The 19034-nt window shown below is 45.0% G+C and overlaps 1 protein-coding gene across 2 annotated transcripts in view; it reads right to left on the reverse strand.

Moving 5' to 3' along the window:
• LOC119116500 (ERC protein 2-like) overlaps nt 1–19034 on the reverse strand; it is a 97752-nt gene that overhangs the window by 16927 nt on the left and 61791 nt on the right. For both annotated transcript variants that reach the window (XM_037241938.1, XM_037241931.1), the window contains 3 exons: nt 18351–18498; nt 14942–15106; nt 12742–12800 (listed from right to left, as the gene is read on the reverse strand). In XM_037241938.1, coding sequence (XP_037097833.1) covers nt 12774–12800; nt 14942–15106; nt 18351–18498 — 340 coding nt within the window. In that variant the 3' untranslated portion in view covers nt 12742–12773. The remainder of the gene's footprint in view (nt 1–12741; nt 12801–14941; nt 15107–18350; nt 18499–19034) is intronic.

Genomic DNA, 19034 nt, shown 5'->3' on the forward strand with positions numbered 1-19034 from the left:
AAACTTGGTACTGTATTAGATTTTTTATTCCTGCAAGCCTGCACAAGGGAAAGAAATACCTTATGTGTGCACAGGTACTAAAAATCCATCAAATATTCTGCATTGCAATCACAACAATGCAGATAGGCCACTCTGGAATGACATGGAAGAGCCAAAGAGAGAGAATAGCAATCATCCGGCCACGGCTTGTTTCCTAGTATAATGTCCCATTATGTCCCACGCGCTCAGCTGTGTGCATGTTTAAAAAATGCAGGAGCAGGCACGAAGACGCACACATGCGCACAAACAAATTATAGCTAAGCCACTTATTACCTAAGCAAGCAGAGTAGTACGAAAGGAATGCCTGCTGAGAAACAAACTAGTTCCAGACATGAGCGTTGCAACAAGAGGGGAAGGAAAAAAAAAAAACCCGGAATGTTCACACTCACAAGCAGACGGTGTGAGAGAAATAACTGTGTAAAAATAATTAGAAGGTTAAAACAACATAAACACATGTTTGAGTGCGCAGTTCATTTGCACTGCTGAGCAGACAGTAAACTCGCTCATAAAACGTATAGAAGTGCCATGATGGAGCGCTAAGGATGAGCAGATCCATTCACACTTAAAGAAGTGCAACGTGCCTTTTACAACTGGCTCAAGTTACACAACTGCACGCCTGTGGTAAAGTTAACATTGTTAGCTAACTTAATTTCGCCTACCGCTTCTAATTAAAATGAATTGTAATCCCTCGGCAAGTTGTCAAGGATAGACGGGTGCACTTTAAATTGCTTTATTAAACAAATGGTAACAAAATAAACACAAGCATATTCTTAGATAACTTGCCAAAGGTGTCACACGCAAAGTGGCTAATGGTTTAGCCAGTTACTAGCCAAATCTACAATCTGGTTCTCTAATGTCTTTTGAGGGCACACAAACATTCAATGATATATTATGTAGAACGTAAGAATGTGTGTGTTGGTAACCACCACAAGACAAAAATAATAATAATACCTGCACCACACATTTGTATAGTTCAAATTTGTATTATGATGTAAATAATAGAAAAAATATTTTATTACTGGCTCATGGATTTCACCGATCTTTACTACCCGTCCACAAGAGACCTCTCGAAATTGGTTGCAGGTGTAGCGGGATGCCGGCAAAGCCATTCCCCACATTAGCTCGCTGGAATCTCACATAAACAAATTACAAAAATACTTTCTCTGTATAAGACTGTCTGAGAGTTCCCTAACTGTGCAGTGAAACCTGAGTGGGGCCTTGTTTATGTGTATGACAGAGTGTTTACATTGTCCTCCAATCCTATTCCATCAGATGGGGAGCAATTGGGCCTCTTACAGCTTCATTCCTGTACTACCTGTCTGTCTGTCTGTCAGGCTTCTGTTAGAAAAAAGTGCCGCATCGGCGTGTGTATAAGTGAGAAAGGACAACTGGTAGAGAAAACATATTTTGTTTATTGCTAGTCCTATTTGTTTAATTTTATTGTTTGGGTTTTGGAATCCTTCCTCTAAGCTGCAATTGATCTAGGCCATCCCAGACAATCCTGAAGTCCGACACCCACAGTGAGTGATGCTGTTCAACTTCTAACGCTAGTCGGGTGAGGAGGAGGAGGAGGACCACCCAGCAGTGGATCCAACGTAGCTGCAGGGATGAAGCTTTGCAGCGGATGCACTCTGACAGGCGAGACCCCGCCTGGTTAGAACACTGAAGTGGAAAACTGTGGCACAATGGTACCTATTGATGACTGCTGCTAGATTTGAATCTGCCATGCCCGCCTCTGCTCCTTTGAGACCAATGGTGAGATACAGAGGTATCGCATATCCACTTCTGTCATATTTAGGCTGTATGAATCTGGTACGAAGAATTTTGGAGATACAAAACATTGACTGCACGAGAGCTTTTTTGCCTAGAATGTCGCTGACGGTGGATTGAATAGAATAGAATTATGCATCAGATCACCAAGAAAACAGACAAAACAATTATTGGCTCGCTTTTAGACACATCAAACACTGAGTCAGTGGCCCTGAGCCATGTAAGAAAACAGGAACCAGAGAGAAAAACAGATTCAGCGGCAGAAGTTCAATAATTCAAAGCAACCGTTTAAAAAGTGGAAGCTTGGGGATGAACATGAAGAAATCCATTCTAATCTGAACATTCCAATCTACTTTTAACATTATACCCCGGAGGTACGCACCAAAGCTGTGATACAGCGTCTAAACCAAGGTTCATGGAGTCCTTTAGCTATTACTCACAAACTAGTCCAAAATCAATTTTCAACCGCAACTATCCAGAGATGGATCCTATCCCAAGTGACGTTGCGTGAGAGGCAGAGTATACCTCGAATAAATCACCAGTAAAGGTAGGATACTAGGGTCGGACTGATATGGATTTTTGTATGCTGATATCCATCCATCCATCCATCCATCCATCTTCTTCCGCTTATCCGGGGTCGGGTCGCGGGGGCAGCAGCTTCAGGAGGGACTCCCAGACTTCCCTCTCCCCAGCCACTTCATCTAGCTCATCCCGGGGGATCCCAAGGCGTTCCCAGGCCAGCCGAGAGACATAGTCTCTCCAGCGCGTCCTGGGTCGTCCCCGGGGTCTCCTACCGGTGGGACATGCCCGGAACACCTCCCCAGGGAGGCGTCCAGGAGGCATCCTGATGAGATGCCCGAGCCACCTCATCTGGCTCCTCTCAACGTGGAGGAGTAGCGACTCTACTCCGAGTCTCTCCCGGATGACCGAACTTCTCACCCTATCTCTAAGGGAGAGCCCGGACATCCTGCGGAGAAAACTCATTTCGGCCGCTTGTATCCGGGATCTCGTTCTTTCGGTCACGACCCATAGCTCGTGACCATAGGTGAGGGTAGGAGCGTAAATCGACCGGTAAATTGAGAGCTTTGCCTTTTGGCTCAGCTCTCTCTTTACCACGACGGACCGGTACAGAGTCCGCATTACTGCCGAAGCTGCACCGATCCGCCTGTCGATCTCGCGCTCCATCCTCCCCTCACTCGTGAACAAGACCCCAAGATACTTAAACTCCTCCACTTGGGGCAGGATCTCATCCCCGATCCGGAGAGGGCAGTCCACCTTTTTCCGATCGAGGACCATGGACTCGGATTTGGAGGTGCTGACCCTCATCCCGACCGCTTCACACTCGGCTGCGAACCGCTCCAGTGAGAGCTGGAGATCACGGCCTGAAGAAGCCAACAGCACAACGTCGTCTGCAAAAAGCAGAGACGCGATGCTGAGGTCCCCAAACCGGACACCCTCAACGCCTCGGCTGCACCTAGAAATTCTGTCCATTAAATTATGAACAGAATCGGTGACAAAGGGCAGCCTTGGCGGAGTCCAACCCTCACCGGGAACGAATCCGACTTACTGCCGGAAATGCGGACCAAACTCTGGCAACGGTGATACAGGGACCGAACCGCCCTTATCAGTTGGCTCGGTACCCCGTACTCCCGAAGCACCCCCCACAGAACCTCCCGAGGGACACGGTCGAACGCCTTCTCCAAGTCCACAAAACACATGTGGACTGGTTGGGCGAACTCCCATGCACCCTCGAGGATCCTGTTGAGGGTGAAGAGCTGGTCCACTGTTCCACGGCCAGGACGAAAGCCACACTGTTCCTCCTGAATCCGAGGTTCGACCTCCCGACGGACCCTCCTCTCCAGCACCCCTGAATAGACCTTACCAGGGAGGCTGAGGAGTGTAATTCCCCTGTAATTGGAACACACCCTCCGGTCCCCCTTCTTAAAGAGGGGAACCACCACCCCAGTCTGCCAATCCAGAGGCACTGTCCCCGATGTCCACGCGATGCTGTAGAGACGTGTCAGCCATGACAGCCCCACAACATCCAGAGCCCTTAAGAAATCCGGGCGGATCTCATCCACCCCCGGGCCTTGCCACCGAGGAGTTTTTTAACTACCTCAGTGACTTCAACCCCAGAGATTGGAGAGTCCGCCTCAGAGTCCCCAGGCCCTGCTTCCACAATGGAAGGCGTGTCGGTGGAATTGAGGAGGTCTTCGAAGTATTCTCCCCACCGACACACGACGTCCCGAGTCGAGGTCAGCAGCACGCCATCTCCACTGTAAACAGTGTTGACGTTGCACTGCTTTCCCCTCCTGAGACGCCGGATGGTGGACCAGAATTTCCTCGAAGCCGTCCGGAAGTCATTCTCCATGGCCTCGCCAAACTCCTCCCACGCCCGGGTTTTTGCCTCAGCAACCGCCGAAGCCGCGTTCCGCTTGGCCACCCGGTACCTGTCAGCTGCCTCCGGAGTCCCGCAGGCCAAAACGGCCCGATAGGACTCCTTCTTCAGCTTGACGGCATCCCTTACCGCCGGTGTCCACCAGCGGGTTCGGGGATTGCCGCCACGACAGGCACCAATGACCTTACGGCCACAGCTCCGGTCGGCCGCCTCAACAATGGAGGCGCGGAACAAGGTCCACTCGGACTCAATGTCCCCCGCCTCCCCCGGGACGTGGGAAAAGCTCTGCCGGAGGTGGGAGTTGAAGCTCTTCCTGATAGGGGATTCCGCCAGACGTTCCCAGCAGACCCTCACAGAACGTTTGGGTCTGCCAGGTCGGACCGGCATCTTCCCCCACCATCGGAGCCAACCCACCACCAGGTGGTGATCAGTTGACAGCTCCGCCCCTCTCTTCGCCCGAGTGTCCAAAACATGCGGCCGCAAATCCGATGACACGACTACAAAGTCGATCATCGAACTGCGGCCTAGGGTGTCCTGGTGCCAAGTGCACACATGGACACCCTTATGTTTGAACATGGTGTTCATTATAGAAAATCCGTGTCGAGCACAGAAGTCCAATAATAGAACACCGCTCGGGTTCAGATCGGGGGGGCCGTTCCTCCCAATCACGCCCTTCCAGGTCTCACTGTCATTGCCCACGTGAGCATTGAAGTCACCCAGTAGAACGATGGAGTCCCCAGAAGGAGCGCCCTCCAGCACTTCCTCCAGGGACTCCAAAAAGGGTGGGTACTCTGAGCTGCCGTTTGGTGCATAGACACAAACAACAGTCAGGACCCGTCCCCCCACCCGAAGGCGGAGGGAGGCTACCCTCTCGTTCACCGGGGTGAACCCCAATGTGCAGGCGCCCAGCCGGGGGGCAATAAGTATACCCACACCTGCTCGACGCCTCTCACCGTGGGCAACTCCAGAGTGGAAGAGAGTCCAGCCCCTCTCGAGAGGGCTTGTACCGGAACCCAAACTGTGCGTGGAGGCAAGTCCGACTATATCTAGTCGGAACTTTTCTGCCTCGCACACCAGCTCGGGCTCCTTTCCAGCCAGAGAGGTGACATTCCATGTCCCAAGAGCCAGCTTCTGCAGCCGGGGATCAGACCGCCAAGGTCCCTGCCTTTGGCCGCCGCCCAGCTTGCAATGCACCCGACCCCTTTGGCCCCTCCCACAGGTGGTGAGCCCATGGGAAGGGGGACCCACGTTTCCTTTTCGGGCTGAGCCCGGCCGGGCGAGGGAAAACGTGATCCATTAATTTTTTTCATCATAAGGGGCTGATGAGCCGTGCTTTGTCTGGCCCCTCACCTAGGACCCGTTTGCCATGGGTGACCCTACCAGGGGCATGAAGCCCCAGACAACATGGCTCCTAGGATCATAGGGGCACGCAAACCCCTCCACCACGATAACGTGACGACTCACGGAGGGGGTATGCTGATATTTGGCAGTATAAAAATAACATTAGAATATACAGATTAGGATAGAAACAAAATGTATTGCATAAAATAACCCCTCCCCAAAATGCATTGCAACGGGTGTCAATCATACGCAGATTTTTGCTATTCGCAGTTAGGCCTGGTCGCCTTTCCCGCTCATAGTGGGAGTCAACTGTAAATATATTGTGAAAAGAATCTTTCCCTTTAACGTTTTACAAATAGGCTTCTTGGCCAATAATAGTCAGCTGATTTAATCAGCCCGGCCTTATTTATTTTTATTTTTTTACAATGTACCATGTGGCCGAAACAGCAAACACGCTAAAAGGTTTAAAACCGTCTTCAGTTTCGAGCCTAAATGAGAAACTTATTCCGCAGCCTTAAGACTTGAAACATTTCACAACACTTGTCATGTGAAGTCATCAGCAATAGGCCCGTGGCCTACTTTTTGATGTTTGAAGCTCAGTTTCATCAAAGATTTTGCTGGTTTGAAAAGCTCACTGGCACCACAGTCGAGATTCTTGAGGAAAGAAACTATTCTAATTAATGACAGATCCAATATTGAGGAAGTGTTTTTACTTTGACAAATGGTCCCACAGCACTTTAACTTTTTACAAGCCTCCAACATGCAGACGAATTTTGGAAGAGTGTTGGGCTAGCACGAGACATAAACTGCAACCCACTGTTAGGCTTAATGAGCGGTCCGGCTCGCATGTTGAGTAGCGGTCACACAGTTGCTGATGGTGATCGTGAATGTCGCTGATATGTACAGTATCTTGAGTTTTACAATAATACTTTAGAAAATGAGAAAAACAAGGCACCCTCTGGATACATTTAAAATGCCTTTAATGTCACAAAATGGACAAAAGGCAGCCCAATGTGTTTCAGCCATAGTGGCCTTCCTCAGTTTTGTTTACAGTATACTCTTATACTATACCAAAAGAGCACCTCTGGATCAAACATTTTTTCCTTGGAGGTCCAGGAAGTGATCTTCTTCTCTTTAATACTTAACTATATTTTTAATTATATATGCATCTGTGGCTAATAAAGTGAAGCATGGAGAGTCTTGTTTCTTTATTTCTCACCTATTAAGTCTCTGAACTACCGAGGGCCCCAATCACACTTTAATTTTTCATTTTATTATTTTATTTTTTGGGGTGAATTTTTATTTCAGTCATAGTCAGCTGTTTTACTCAGTCTGTAGGCAAACTGTGCGTGAAACTGTGTGGTATTTTTTTAGCGCTTTAAAGTTCATGGGCTTTGATTCCTTTTTTATTTTCTTCTGCCTCTAAATCCTTTTCCCTCCCTCAATCAGTCATCCTTTTGTAGATAACCTTTCCCTCATGCTATCCCACTGAGCATACTTTTTTGCACACTGCACTTTTTTTTTTTTGGTCATCCCACCATGCACACTTTGCACGTGCAGACTCAGACACACACGGTGCGGCTTCCAAGTAGTGCCTCCACAGGTGCGAGGATCTCCTCAGGGAAGAGCTTTTGTGAGCTGCCATCTCCATAAGATCACAAAACACACTTCTAATCCGGTCAGGATGTTTTTTTATCCATTTCTCTTTCTTCATCATACACACACACACACGCACACACACACACGCACACGCACACAAACACACGTACGCTCGCTCACTCACTCACGCACGCACGCATGCACAGCATAGTATAAAATCCATACATCACCTAATCAATACTGGATATGACCAAGATTGTACTGAGTGCCTATAAACCCCCCAAAAATATTATCCACCACCTTGTTCCCCATGAACCTTTTTTTCATCAAATATGGGTATGAAAACTAACTCTTTCACTACCATTGACAACAATAGATGTCAAAGATTAATGTTTTAATAATTTAAATATTTTTAATTATTATTTTCTGTCCGTTGGTAGTCGTTTTGGTTCTGTCAAATTGAGGCTCCACTGTATCCAACACATACAAACCCAAATTCATAAATTTAATTTAGTAATCTTAAAACTAAATTGATAGTCTTGGGAACTTTACCAGCGTGAATACACAGTCAAGGTCTGTCACAAAGTACAAGAGGTGATGATTTGATTGAAATGTTAATAGGTTGGATCATCCTCATGCTACTGATGACCCACACAAGTATGCACAGATCCAGTCTCGAGAGCACAAGAATTAATAACAGAGGAGTGATAAATCACTCCCTCCCTTGCGTGCGGCTGTATCTTAGTGTGTGTAATAGGTGTGTTGTGGGTGGGGATGAAGAGCTTACTTGGGCAAACATCAAACGCACATCAGATGTCTGAACACACATCAAAAACTTTGATGAAGAGGATGATGAAAAATTCCAAAGATTTAATTATTAGAGGTCTGTATTAGGAGCTGAAGTGACAATTAGCACACTTGCTGTCAGTGTACAGGTGTTGCTGAGTTTCACTCCTCTCGTGGTCAAAGTGGTGGGACGACATTTGACCTCAAAGACTGATGATGCGGACAGCGGGATGAGGGATGGCTTCAGTCAGACACTTCGTCTGACCCCTAGTCCATGGCTCAATGGTCACCAAAGATTTACTTGCCAGCATGGGGCTGCATCCCATGTGCGCTCTGTGCCCGATGGAGCAAAGCAGCCCCAAAATCCCCAAATCTAAGAGAACCTCCTCACAGTAGGGATAGGTCATTTTTTAGTACGTATGTCTGAATGAATTAATACATATATGAATGAATGAATGAATGAATGAATGAATGAATGAATGAATGAAATAAAGGCACACTTAAAAACTTAAAATTTACTCAAAAAAACGCAGTGCGCCTTTTTTTTAGATTTTTTAATTTATTCAATGTTTTCCCAGGTAAGCCAATTGAGAACACTTTCTCATTTACAATGGTGACCTGGAGGCAAGATGTATGAAGTGTCTTGCCCATGGACACAACAACATGTGACTGTGACAGAGCTAGGATCGCACCACCAACCCTCCGGTTACTAATCAATCCGCTCTACTGTCTGAGACACGGCCGCCACACTTATAATGCAGAGCGCCTTATATATGGATCAACTGATGAATTTGAATCTGGTACACAGCGCTCTACCAAAATGTTTCAGTACGTTTTAGTACGACTAGTAAATTACAAGGTCGAATCGCTTTCAGCATTACGGCAACCGTGGTCAGGGGCGTCACCGAAGTAAGCTACTACTGGTCGATCGCATGAAAAAAAACAACGACATTTTTTTCTATTGGCTAGAATCGCTTGATTGACATACATGTAAGCCTATCGGGAGGCAGTCACAGTGAACAACCCCCCCCTCACCGCAGCACATAGACACCAAAGCTAAGAAGCTAATCAACGCATTACGCATCAACGCACGCACTCGTGTTTTTCTTTTAAACTAAAGAAAGTTTATGACCAGCAAAAGTGTGGGGTTGCTTGACCAAGTAAGAAGCCAAACGTATCACGTTTATACGAAAAGGGAGCTGGACTTTACCTCATTGACTAGGTTGACATTCCCTTTAGCACAGCACCATCTAGTGGATGCATACCGCAACCCTCGTAAACCCCAGTTTGATGCAGTAGCTTCTATTATATGCATCTTTTAATCCGGTGTGCCCTATATATGAAATAATTTCTAAAATAAAAATTTCAATGGAGGTGCGCCTTATAATCCAGTGCGCCTTATAGTGCAGAAAATATGGTACTAAAATCTACAGGTTTCTCTAAGAATTGAGGTGGAGTCCAAAAATAAATTTACATGGCATAAGTACACTATAAAATTATAAATAAAATAATAAGTTAAATAAATAAATAAATAAATAAATAAATAAATAAAGCAATTTCCTTCAAGAACTGAGGTGGAGTCCAAAAATAAATTCACATGCGATAACTACACCGCAAGTGCAAGTAAATGATCTCAACCTAAGCACATAATCCAACAAAATCAACTCACATTAAAACATGTTTGTTTGCTAAATAAGGGAACTGATTGGTTCTTATCAATTCTAAGGAAATAATAATAATGTTCCTGGCAGGCAGCCTATGAACAGCTAATCATAGACCCTGTTATTCCATCCATGTCACTTAAAACGGACCAATGCTTCTAATTATGTCATAATGAAAAATACTTTGCCCAAAACAGAAAAATTGTCTTTAGAAAATTGTAGAAATTTTGGTTAGTATTACATAACACTGAGGCTTGGGTTTAATTTACCATTTACTTTTATGGCTGTTTGACTGATTGTCATGGTTAAGATAATCACTCAAGGGTAATACTTGGAAACAAAATGGTCTTAGAAATATGCGATTTTGTTAAAAATGTCACTAGTTTTCATGCTTGTGGTCACAGTAGGAATTGGAACTACCCAGGACTGTAAAACATCCAGCATTTATTTGACCACCAAACAATTTCTTGTTTTCAAAAAACATCACCACATGCCCTCCTCAGCAAGCAGCACTGCCATGTGCAAAACTGACTGCTCATCTTTGATGTGAAAAAGACACTCGATTTAAATGACAACAGGTTTGCTAAAGCATTACGGCAACAGTATAATTGATAAAAAACGGACAAGCAATTTAGCTTTCAAGGTCCAATCTATCGAGTTTCCCCATGATCTCAGAAAATGGACTCTGAGGTAAATGCTTCCAAGCAGTACCACTCAATTAAAAAAACAAGAAACAATGATGTAGCTTTTTCTTGTGTCCATCGGTTTTATTGACTGTTTTTTGTAGAGCTTCGGGTTGGTTTTGATAAAACAGGAGCCCTTGGGTCGAGCCAATCAGATCGAGGCTTAAAGCGAGCAAAACAATTTCCTTGACACCAACTAAAGTGCATTCCAGAATATTAAACAGCACTGACAGTCCCTTTCGCAATGAAGGCGCTTTGTGGCCTCCTTCTACACACACGGGTGGAATAATTACAAATGTCCATATGTGGACACACAAATGCTGCATTCAGTAAAATACAAAACAAAACAAAAAAAACACTTTTTGACTTGTTTTTGCCAGAACAAACCCGTCCCCATTAGAAAAGCCTCTCAGCTTCTTTCTCTCCATTCAGTACAAACAACTTTACGGTGGGATAAAAGCATAATGTTTCCAGGGAACTTCTCCCCCCACACTGCTTCACTTTTTGGCTCCAAGTTCTCCTCCACTTTTCCCTCCACCCCTCCTCTAGCGTACTATGCTCTGCCCAAAAGGGCATTCTTATTTCATTAGAGTAGGGGGTGTCTTGGAGGCCAAGAGGGTAAACAAAACCTCTGTAATCACCAGCAGGGCATTGGCACCCAACGAGCCAATCAGCATCCAGTGCTCTGACAAACATCCACATCCATGATACCTGGATGCTCCAAACAACTTTGCCAATTCCAATCTCAAAGCTCACATTGTGGGGAATCCAAATGGTGGCCTCACATTGGGAGTCAAGGGAGCGCCTGAAAAAAAACCCTGAATGCCTGCAGCTCAGACGGTGATGTCCGCAAAGACACAGCGAACCCTAGCTATTTCGCTGTCTATTTGGCTATCTATGCTGTCATCTCTGTTTGTTCATATTAGGTAGGGCTCACTCAGGGACAGGATATGGGGATTAGGTCCGGCCTTATTGCGCTGTAGCTACACACCACTAAATAGCTCCCATCTGTTCTTCCATAAAGGGCGGCTAACGCACGTTAGCTGCGCTCGCATTGCACACTGCCAGAACAACAGCAGTGGATAGATGAACTGTGCTGATATTGCTAGCCACAACACCACTCTGCGCTAAAGGCTAATGTGCCTGGCTTATTGTATTAGATCGGGATAAGAAGAGCCAATACACACACGTTAATACACGCACACACCAACCGGCGTATCTGATTCAAGATACCGTAGCAGCCGGCTAAGCCAAGACTCAGAATCCTACGTTTACCTTGAAGGAATACATATTAGAGGGTGGCCGAAAGAAAAACCGGAGGTGGAAAGAAAAGGATGGGAAAAAAGATGGAGAGATGGAAAGAGGGAGAATTGGAGCAGTGTGGTCGTTCCTGACGGTGAATCCCGACACTGCTGACACATGGACTACATTACAGGCTGCTCGGGTACCGACCGTACTGTACGTTGTGCTTGGAAAGGCTCTTGTGCACAAATAGACACAAGACTAAAGCTATCGTGGCTACACTGTGGAAAGACAAACCATTTGCTCCAACACACTAACAGATTTGTAATCCCTTAAAGCACCATCGGGGCAAAGTGTATAATGACTAAGTCACTGAGGTTAGAAAGACAATCCGCTTGTGATGGTCCACCTGTGGATTATTGGTGGGAATTAATGACATTCATTGGAAAGTATGAGTCGAGCAAGCCGCCCGCTATTTGCTTCACTTGCCACATAAAAACATGGGCACCCTTCTTCTCAACCCTGCATCTCTTCATCCATGTTACTTGCCGTATTAGCGCCAAGCAAACCATAGCACAGGCCTCTTTTAGCACGTCTGTGTTGAAAGACATCTTGAGTCCATGGGGGGGCTTCGATATAAAACTCCCACAACAGGAATTACCCTTTATGACTCTGCATTCTTCATTTTATGCTTTTTCAGCTTGCAGTCTTAAATAACATCATGACTGTTCAGCGTTGTATTGTAATTAACTACCCCACGCACCGAAACACAACTGGGTGGGGTGGCATGGTAAAATTTTACTATGGCTGAAGAAAGGCAAGACTTGGGTTAAGACTGACTTGTCCATCTCTGGTTTGTGTCACTGTGTCGTTTTTATCACCACTGGACCCACATGAGGCTGCTTAGTGCATTTCGATCTAATAGCGCACAGTTGCCCATATAACCACGCAGACAGTGGACGGAAAGCACTTTCAAGAACCAGCACATATACCTTCACCATAAAGGCAGCTGTAAATCCCTGAATGCCTTTTAGTGGAAGGAAAATTCATAAGCAATGGGAAAGGTGCTGTTACACTCCCTTGGTCGGAGTCGGCTAATGGTGTAGTTACCGTAGCCAAATCTATGTTGCCGACCAGTGATCACGCTAGCTTACTTTTGTGTGGATGATCATGAATGAATCATGAATGCATGAGTGCTGGATATACAAGTTTGGGTACTCACTTTATTTGCAATCTTCCAACGATGGCGCCAAATCATGCCCAAATGCCCTCTTCATCCTCCTGGGTATGAAAACGGGAGGTACGATACATCAGTGTCAGTGAATCATTTTAAAAGCACACTTTCATTGCATCATGTGCAAAACGTTTTTGAAAATAGCCCTTTTCACATTGTGACCTTCCTTGAGTTGAGCGATGGTGACAATCTTGGTAAACTCTTACTAAAATTGCCTTTGTATGCAACATGCTAGCTAGCCAAAATGCTAAATGTTAGTATGCAGCAACTAGCTGTGACGTACCCTCTAAACACACCCAGACCTATAAACACTCATTCTGGCAGGTTAAACACACAGACGGACACATTCTTCCACACAAACAATCAAGAGTGCCATGTGCAATTTCTCACAGATCTAAAGAAAGTAACTCGTTAAAAAAAAAACAGAGAAACAACCTAAAAGAAATGGTTGTGCAATTCAGATTTTGATAAACACTAAGAATGTTTTCTATTTCCTTCAGGGCCTGCTGCCAAGTGTCTGGTAGTGGAGCTGGCATGGCTAAATGAGAACAACATGGACACGAATACGCCTGTCAAAGCGCACACACTTCCTGCTGAGCCTCAGAGCTGGCTTATATCTCAGGAGGATAAACGCATTTCCAGTGCTTGTCTCCATCAATTATATTTCACCTGTACCTTGTCAAATCACAGTGTAATATGGCTTTAGGTACTCTGACGACTGATTGCAAACATCAGCGACAATTTTGTGTTGTTAGGGGCCGAAACAATTTTGCATCCGTTTTTATTTCACAACTGTTTGGTGTGACCTGAGCTAGATGCTAGCAATGTGAGAGTCTTATGAACTAATCAATAAATATGGTTACGCCACTCCAGGAATTGTTGATGGGAAGTAAAAGGAATGATGGGAAGTGTAGAAGACCATGGTGAAGAATAACAAACAGAGTCATGAATCATCGAGATGAAAGAGAGAAATAAAAGGAGGTGTGGAGTCTTGTGTTTGGAGGCAAAACAGTCTGAATGTCACACAAGTCCCTGCGCTGAGACTGCTTGACCTGACATACCCCATCAGCACCACACACACACACACACACACACAAACACACACGCACACACACACATAAACACACACCGTCGCGCGCACACAGTCACACACACATACACACACACGCACACACACACACACTCACACACAGACACACACACAGTTGCTCCTTTGGGGCTTTGTCCTAACCTTGGGGTGAAAGAGCAGATATGAGGAAAAGCCACGTGGTGATAGGCTAACATCTGTCAAGACTTTCTGTTGTTTTTAAAGTGCGTGTGCCTTACACAAGCGCTAAATGGTAACAACTTGCCCAAATAACGGGCTGTGAGACCGTGGCTTGGGAATAGATGCCAATTTTGGATTTGTCACTTAGGGGTTAATAGTTACAAATAGTTATCAATGCTAAATACCGTATATCATAATATTATACAATCAATACATTTAATTCAAAATGCAGCAATGCAAATGGACATATTCATAAACATTACTACAATTCAGTCCTCAGGCGAAACTTGAAGGACAATCCCCTATTTTTCATATTTCATCCCACTTTAGTCAGCAGTTTCAGAACCATTTAATCAATTTTGAAATATTTAAACCGCATATCAAATCAGACAAGGATATTTTGGCTCGCGGATATCCCCAGGTATTCATTGTAAACTTCCAAAAAGTCATTCATACTTTATCTTCACTGTTTGGGCTCCACATGTCAAAGCTTTGAGATATGCTACTGCATTCTTAATGCCATGCAAAATAAAATGCATTACAATGTATCATGTAGTGAATGAAAATGTAATATTTGACAGAATGTTACAGTTTGTGTTCGGATAAACGCCAAAGTGATGCAAGCACTCAAGTGCTGAATGCTGTCATGTTGCTATGAGGTACGGCATGATATTCAAACAGACACAATTAGTCTTGCCTCAGGTCTGTCTGGTAATGATCACCAGACAGAAAAAAAGTAGGTCATGAAACTCTTCATAATTTCAACTAATGTCATGTACAAATCCAAAATTTGTCAACTTTAAATGAGAAGAACACAAATAGAGAAGTTTTGTCATCGTGTGGTTAATAAAAATGTTTGAAGAGCCCATCACAAACGTGAACTTGATACCGATGTGTGTTGACGTGGACATTCAAACTGACCTGGTCCATTGGGGATCTGTGGTTGGGATGCGGGGGTCCTCTCGGGTGGCTTCTGTGATGTACATTTGCCGAGTGCTGCAAGTGGACAGAATGGTGAGGATGATGTTGAGGTTGGACGCGTTCCTCTTCATAGTTATCCGCCATCATCTTCATTCTGCTCTGAGTCTGCCAAAAAATGAGAACACAAAACAATTTGGCTATCAGGCTGCTGATGAGCCTTTCTCCAGGGTAGAACATGTCGAAAGCTATCAAAGAGGTAAAAAGTAGCAGTGCTGACAACACTTGACAGGTGATATGTTGGCTAAGTCAAAGTGTCTGATGGAAACACCATAAGTCTGTCAAATATCATCCATTTCACAGAGTACCACTTAAAAGGATAAGACAAACGGCAGTAAGGAAAGTTACTGAGCGTTGTACGAAGCCTGAGGCTGCAGACGTTCTCGCCCTTGCGTTTTAAATTCCGGAGCCTAGAAATTATGCTCAAGTATCTGTCGTTCTGGCTGCCTAAAAATGGCATTCCTGAAAGTGTTTGTGTAAGAACGTGTTTAACGTTTCTGCACCCAAGAGAGATAACAGCCTGTACTGATGGACGTTAGGCTGGCTTGTGCGAAGCCCGTCTGGGAGATGGACATCGATAGAGTGGGTGCAGATGTATTGACAGATTCAACTTTGCTGAAAATACTTCCCCAGACTGTGGAGCTCAGACCTGAAGGCGCGATCATGTTGAGGCTAAAGAGGATTCAAAGAAAATATGTATATCAGCACGTCTGTAATCCAAAATTGAGTCGCATTTGGTGAATTAAAAGAGAGTCCGGCGGTCGAAACAGCCCGGGGACTCAGCTGCTGAGATAAGGAGCGAGTGCCTAATGACTGAGGAAATGAGGCAGGCGGGATCACAAGAGAGGATGTGGCTCATATTAAAGAGTTTGAGCCATTCAAATGGAAGAGAGCCACTTAGATAAGGCCAGGACCTCGACACCATAGTGGGATGAGGAGTAGGAAGGATCTCATAGAGATCAGGAAGTGGTTAAAGACTAGATTGAAGTTGGCCCTCCTTCCTGACCTCAGGTGTTGACACTCCCGGGCGTGACTGGGCGGGGCAACAGTTACACAGTGGACACTTTGGCGGCCATTGAGACAGGGACAATTATAGTTGTCCTTGTAAAGATAAATATTACAGACGAGGAACATCCTTTCATCAAGGCTGAACCATTCTACCATTGTTTTTTCAGGTCCGATTTGATTTTAGTCATCAAAGTTCAAGAATTACGTCATAGTTCATTCAAGTTGTTATTACACTCTACAACTTTCAACAAGTAATCAAATTTTCAGGAATTACATTTGTTTTGCGCAAAATTCCACAATGAAAAACCTAGATTGAAACAGATTTGAAACAGCATTCAGGCCTTAATGTGAATCGAGTGCGCTCAAACAGAATCAAGTAGCGCAACTGGCTGGGCAGATCTGATTTGCACTACCACAACAGATCTCCCAACTGTTTGGCTATACGATGTATTAGCATGTGTATCAGAGTGCAGCTGTTGGTGTAAACATATCACTGCTCAGATCACAGCTGCACCCAAAGCTTGGGTCAAACCCGGCCTAAATCTGAAGCTTAACCTGATTTCTACACAACTACATTAACACATGGAGACATGAAAAGATTTGTGATGTACTAAACAACTGAGGAAAGTCTTGAAGAAGTCCTTGAGCAGCGCTTTCTGCATTTCTTTAATCAGGTCTGTTTGTAGGCATGCGTGCGTGCGTGCGTGTGCGCGTGTGTGTGCGCATTCCTTCCCAACATGACACATTTTTCCCAGTCAGAGTGATTAAGACACAGTGACCCAGCTTCAAGCAGACCGATTGTATTACATTGGCTCCAGCTCATGGCGCACCTCTGAAAGGGCAAAATTCATCTTTCTACAACGGAGAGTCGCATTTTGTGTGGATGGATGAATCATTCAGTCTCTCAGTCCGAGAACGTAGATTCGGGTATGAGTAAAAATATATGGTTTCTCAGCTTTAAAGACTCACTAATGCTTGGCCATCTTTCACTAGGTTGAGAAATCCCACAAGGGGACATATTTGTTCTGAGTCTCCAGAGGAAGTCTAAACATTACACTTTTTGTGTGTGTGAGTCAATGTGAGCGTTTGAACCTCAAAGGGGAACTTGGATGTAAGAATGCAAGGTTGATCTTAGACCGCGACACACACGAACATGAACAAACGATATGCCCAAAGTGGTTGATGGAGAGGTCAGACAGGGCAGCGCTATCTGTAAATCTATCTGCTTCTCCAGATCCCTTTCTCCTTCGAGTCCCATAATTCTTTGGCATTTCCCGGTTACTTTCTTTCTACCATTTGCTATTGACAATCCGAGACGGGCAACTTATCCTTCACATATCTCAGTGGGTGCAAAGACAATGTGCAGCGTGTTAGGAGATGTCTCATGAAAGAAAACGCATAATCGTAAGAATCACTCTTAAGAACACACCATATTTTCCGGACGATATGATTTTTCTTTGGTTGATTACAGCCCCAATCACAATGTTGCAAATCCCGCCCGCCCATCTCATCATATGACACGATGAATGCAATGGTGATAAACAGATAATGAAGTTTCCCTGAAATCTCTTTAGTGCAGTGCCTGGCAATTGTTTACGAGACAGAAACAAACATGTAGGTGGGTGCACGTCTCCCGTTACATCTTTTGACTTTAAAATGCACCGCGTTTCCCAGAAAGGCCCTCTGATTCAGGACGCAGGCAGACTCCCTGTTGTTGGCTCATTATTGTTAGTGTTCATTTGGGTTCCATCAGCCATGTGGTTTGATGAGAACCTAATAAACCGCATACCTCGGCTAGCGTTGGGCTGTACTGAACAAAAAAGGTCAATCGGGGAAATTGGTGATGACATTTAACATCTGTTAGGCCAGACAAGTATCAGACAGGACGCTTCGCTAATGACTCGTCATAAGTCAAAAGTTGTTCTGCGTTACAAAGAGCTAATTGCAAAAACACGACTGCAATATTGACTTTTGAGTGATCATTTGCCTTTTTTGTCTGAACGCAGAACCACAGCCCCTGCTTGGTTTGCCGTGTGATGACTGAGCGCAAAAATGTGGTTGGAGGCGGAGGAGCCAATTCTGTTTACAAGAAATTATTAACTTCTGCCTGTTCTCGGTTTGAAAGTACAAAGTTTGCCCGTGAGGCTGCTTTGCAGGCACGGCCCGGCCATCCGCAGCAGGTTCGAATTTGTCGTTCCGCTTTGATTTACAAAGCCACAATGTCCTAAATTGTGACCACAAGGCGAGTCTCCACATCATCCGCATGCCAGTCAGCCATTCCGACCACATTGGCTGTATGTCTGCCACATTTTTCAAACCTCAGTGGACTGTGTGCCGGTTGTACCTGCTGTTTGAGTTGATGCATGAGGCAGTCCTTCTCCCGCTTTAGACCCATCACCTCCTCTTGGGCTTTTCTTCGCTTCAAGGGAGACAACTCCAGAAGGGCTATGTTAGCATCTTTCTCACTGATAGCTGCCAGTAAAGCTTGCTGCCTGGGGGAAAGACATAGACATGGTTCAAACATACAGTTTGAAAAAGTTGGACTTAGAATATTTAGTTTAGTGGTGGCACCAATAAACATTTAGCAAGCCCTTTTAGGTACACAGATGTCACAGACGTCACAGAGATCTTTCCACATTTCCATTCCAGACGTCTTTCAAGTGGTTTGTTAAATGGTCTGATATCAGAGTGTGACTCAGTGTCAGGGTATAACGAAATGAAGCCTATTCGAGGAGCATTGGGGGGGGGGGGGGGCAATGACATCTTTCCTGTGTCACTCCCACTCAATTTGTACAAATACTGTGAGTGTCTACAGGTGCAGAGTGACCAAGCGAAATCATACACAGACAAGCCGACATTCGAAACTACACCCACTATCCGGAGGAAATGACCTCCCAAACCTATTCCATCGAATAAACTGGATGTTGTAAATCCAGCGATGACAAACACACCAGTCATCTACCTCGATGACGACGGACACTAACATGGAGTTGGTTGCTCCTTTCTAACTTCCTGTTCCAACCACTCT

Source organism: Syngnathus acus, chromosome 2 (genome assembly GCF_901709675.1).
Source record: "Syngnathus acus chromosome 2, fSynAcu1.2, whole genome shotgun sequence".
NCBI lineage: Eukaryota > Metazoa > Chordata > Actinopteri > Syngnathiformes > Syngnathidae > Syngnathus > Syngnathus acus.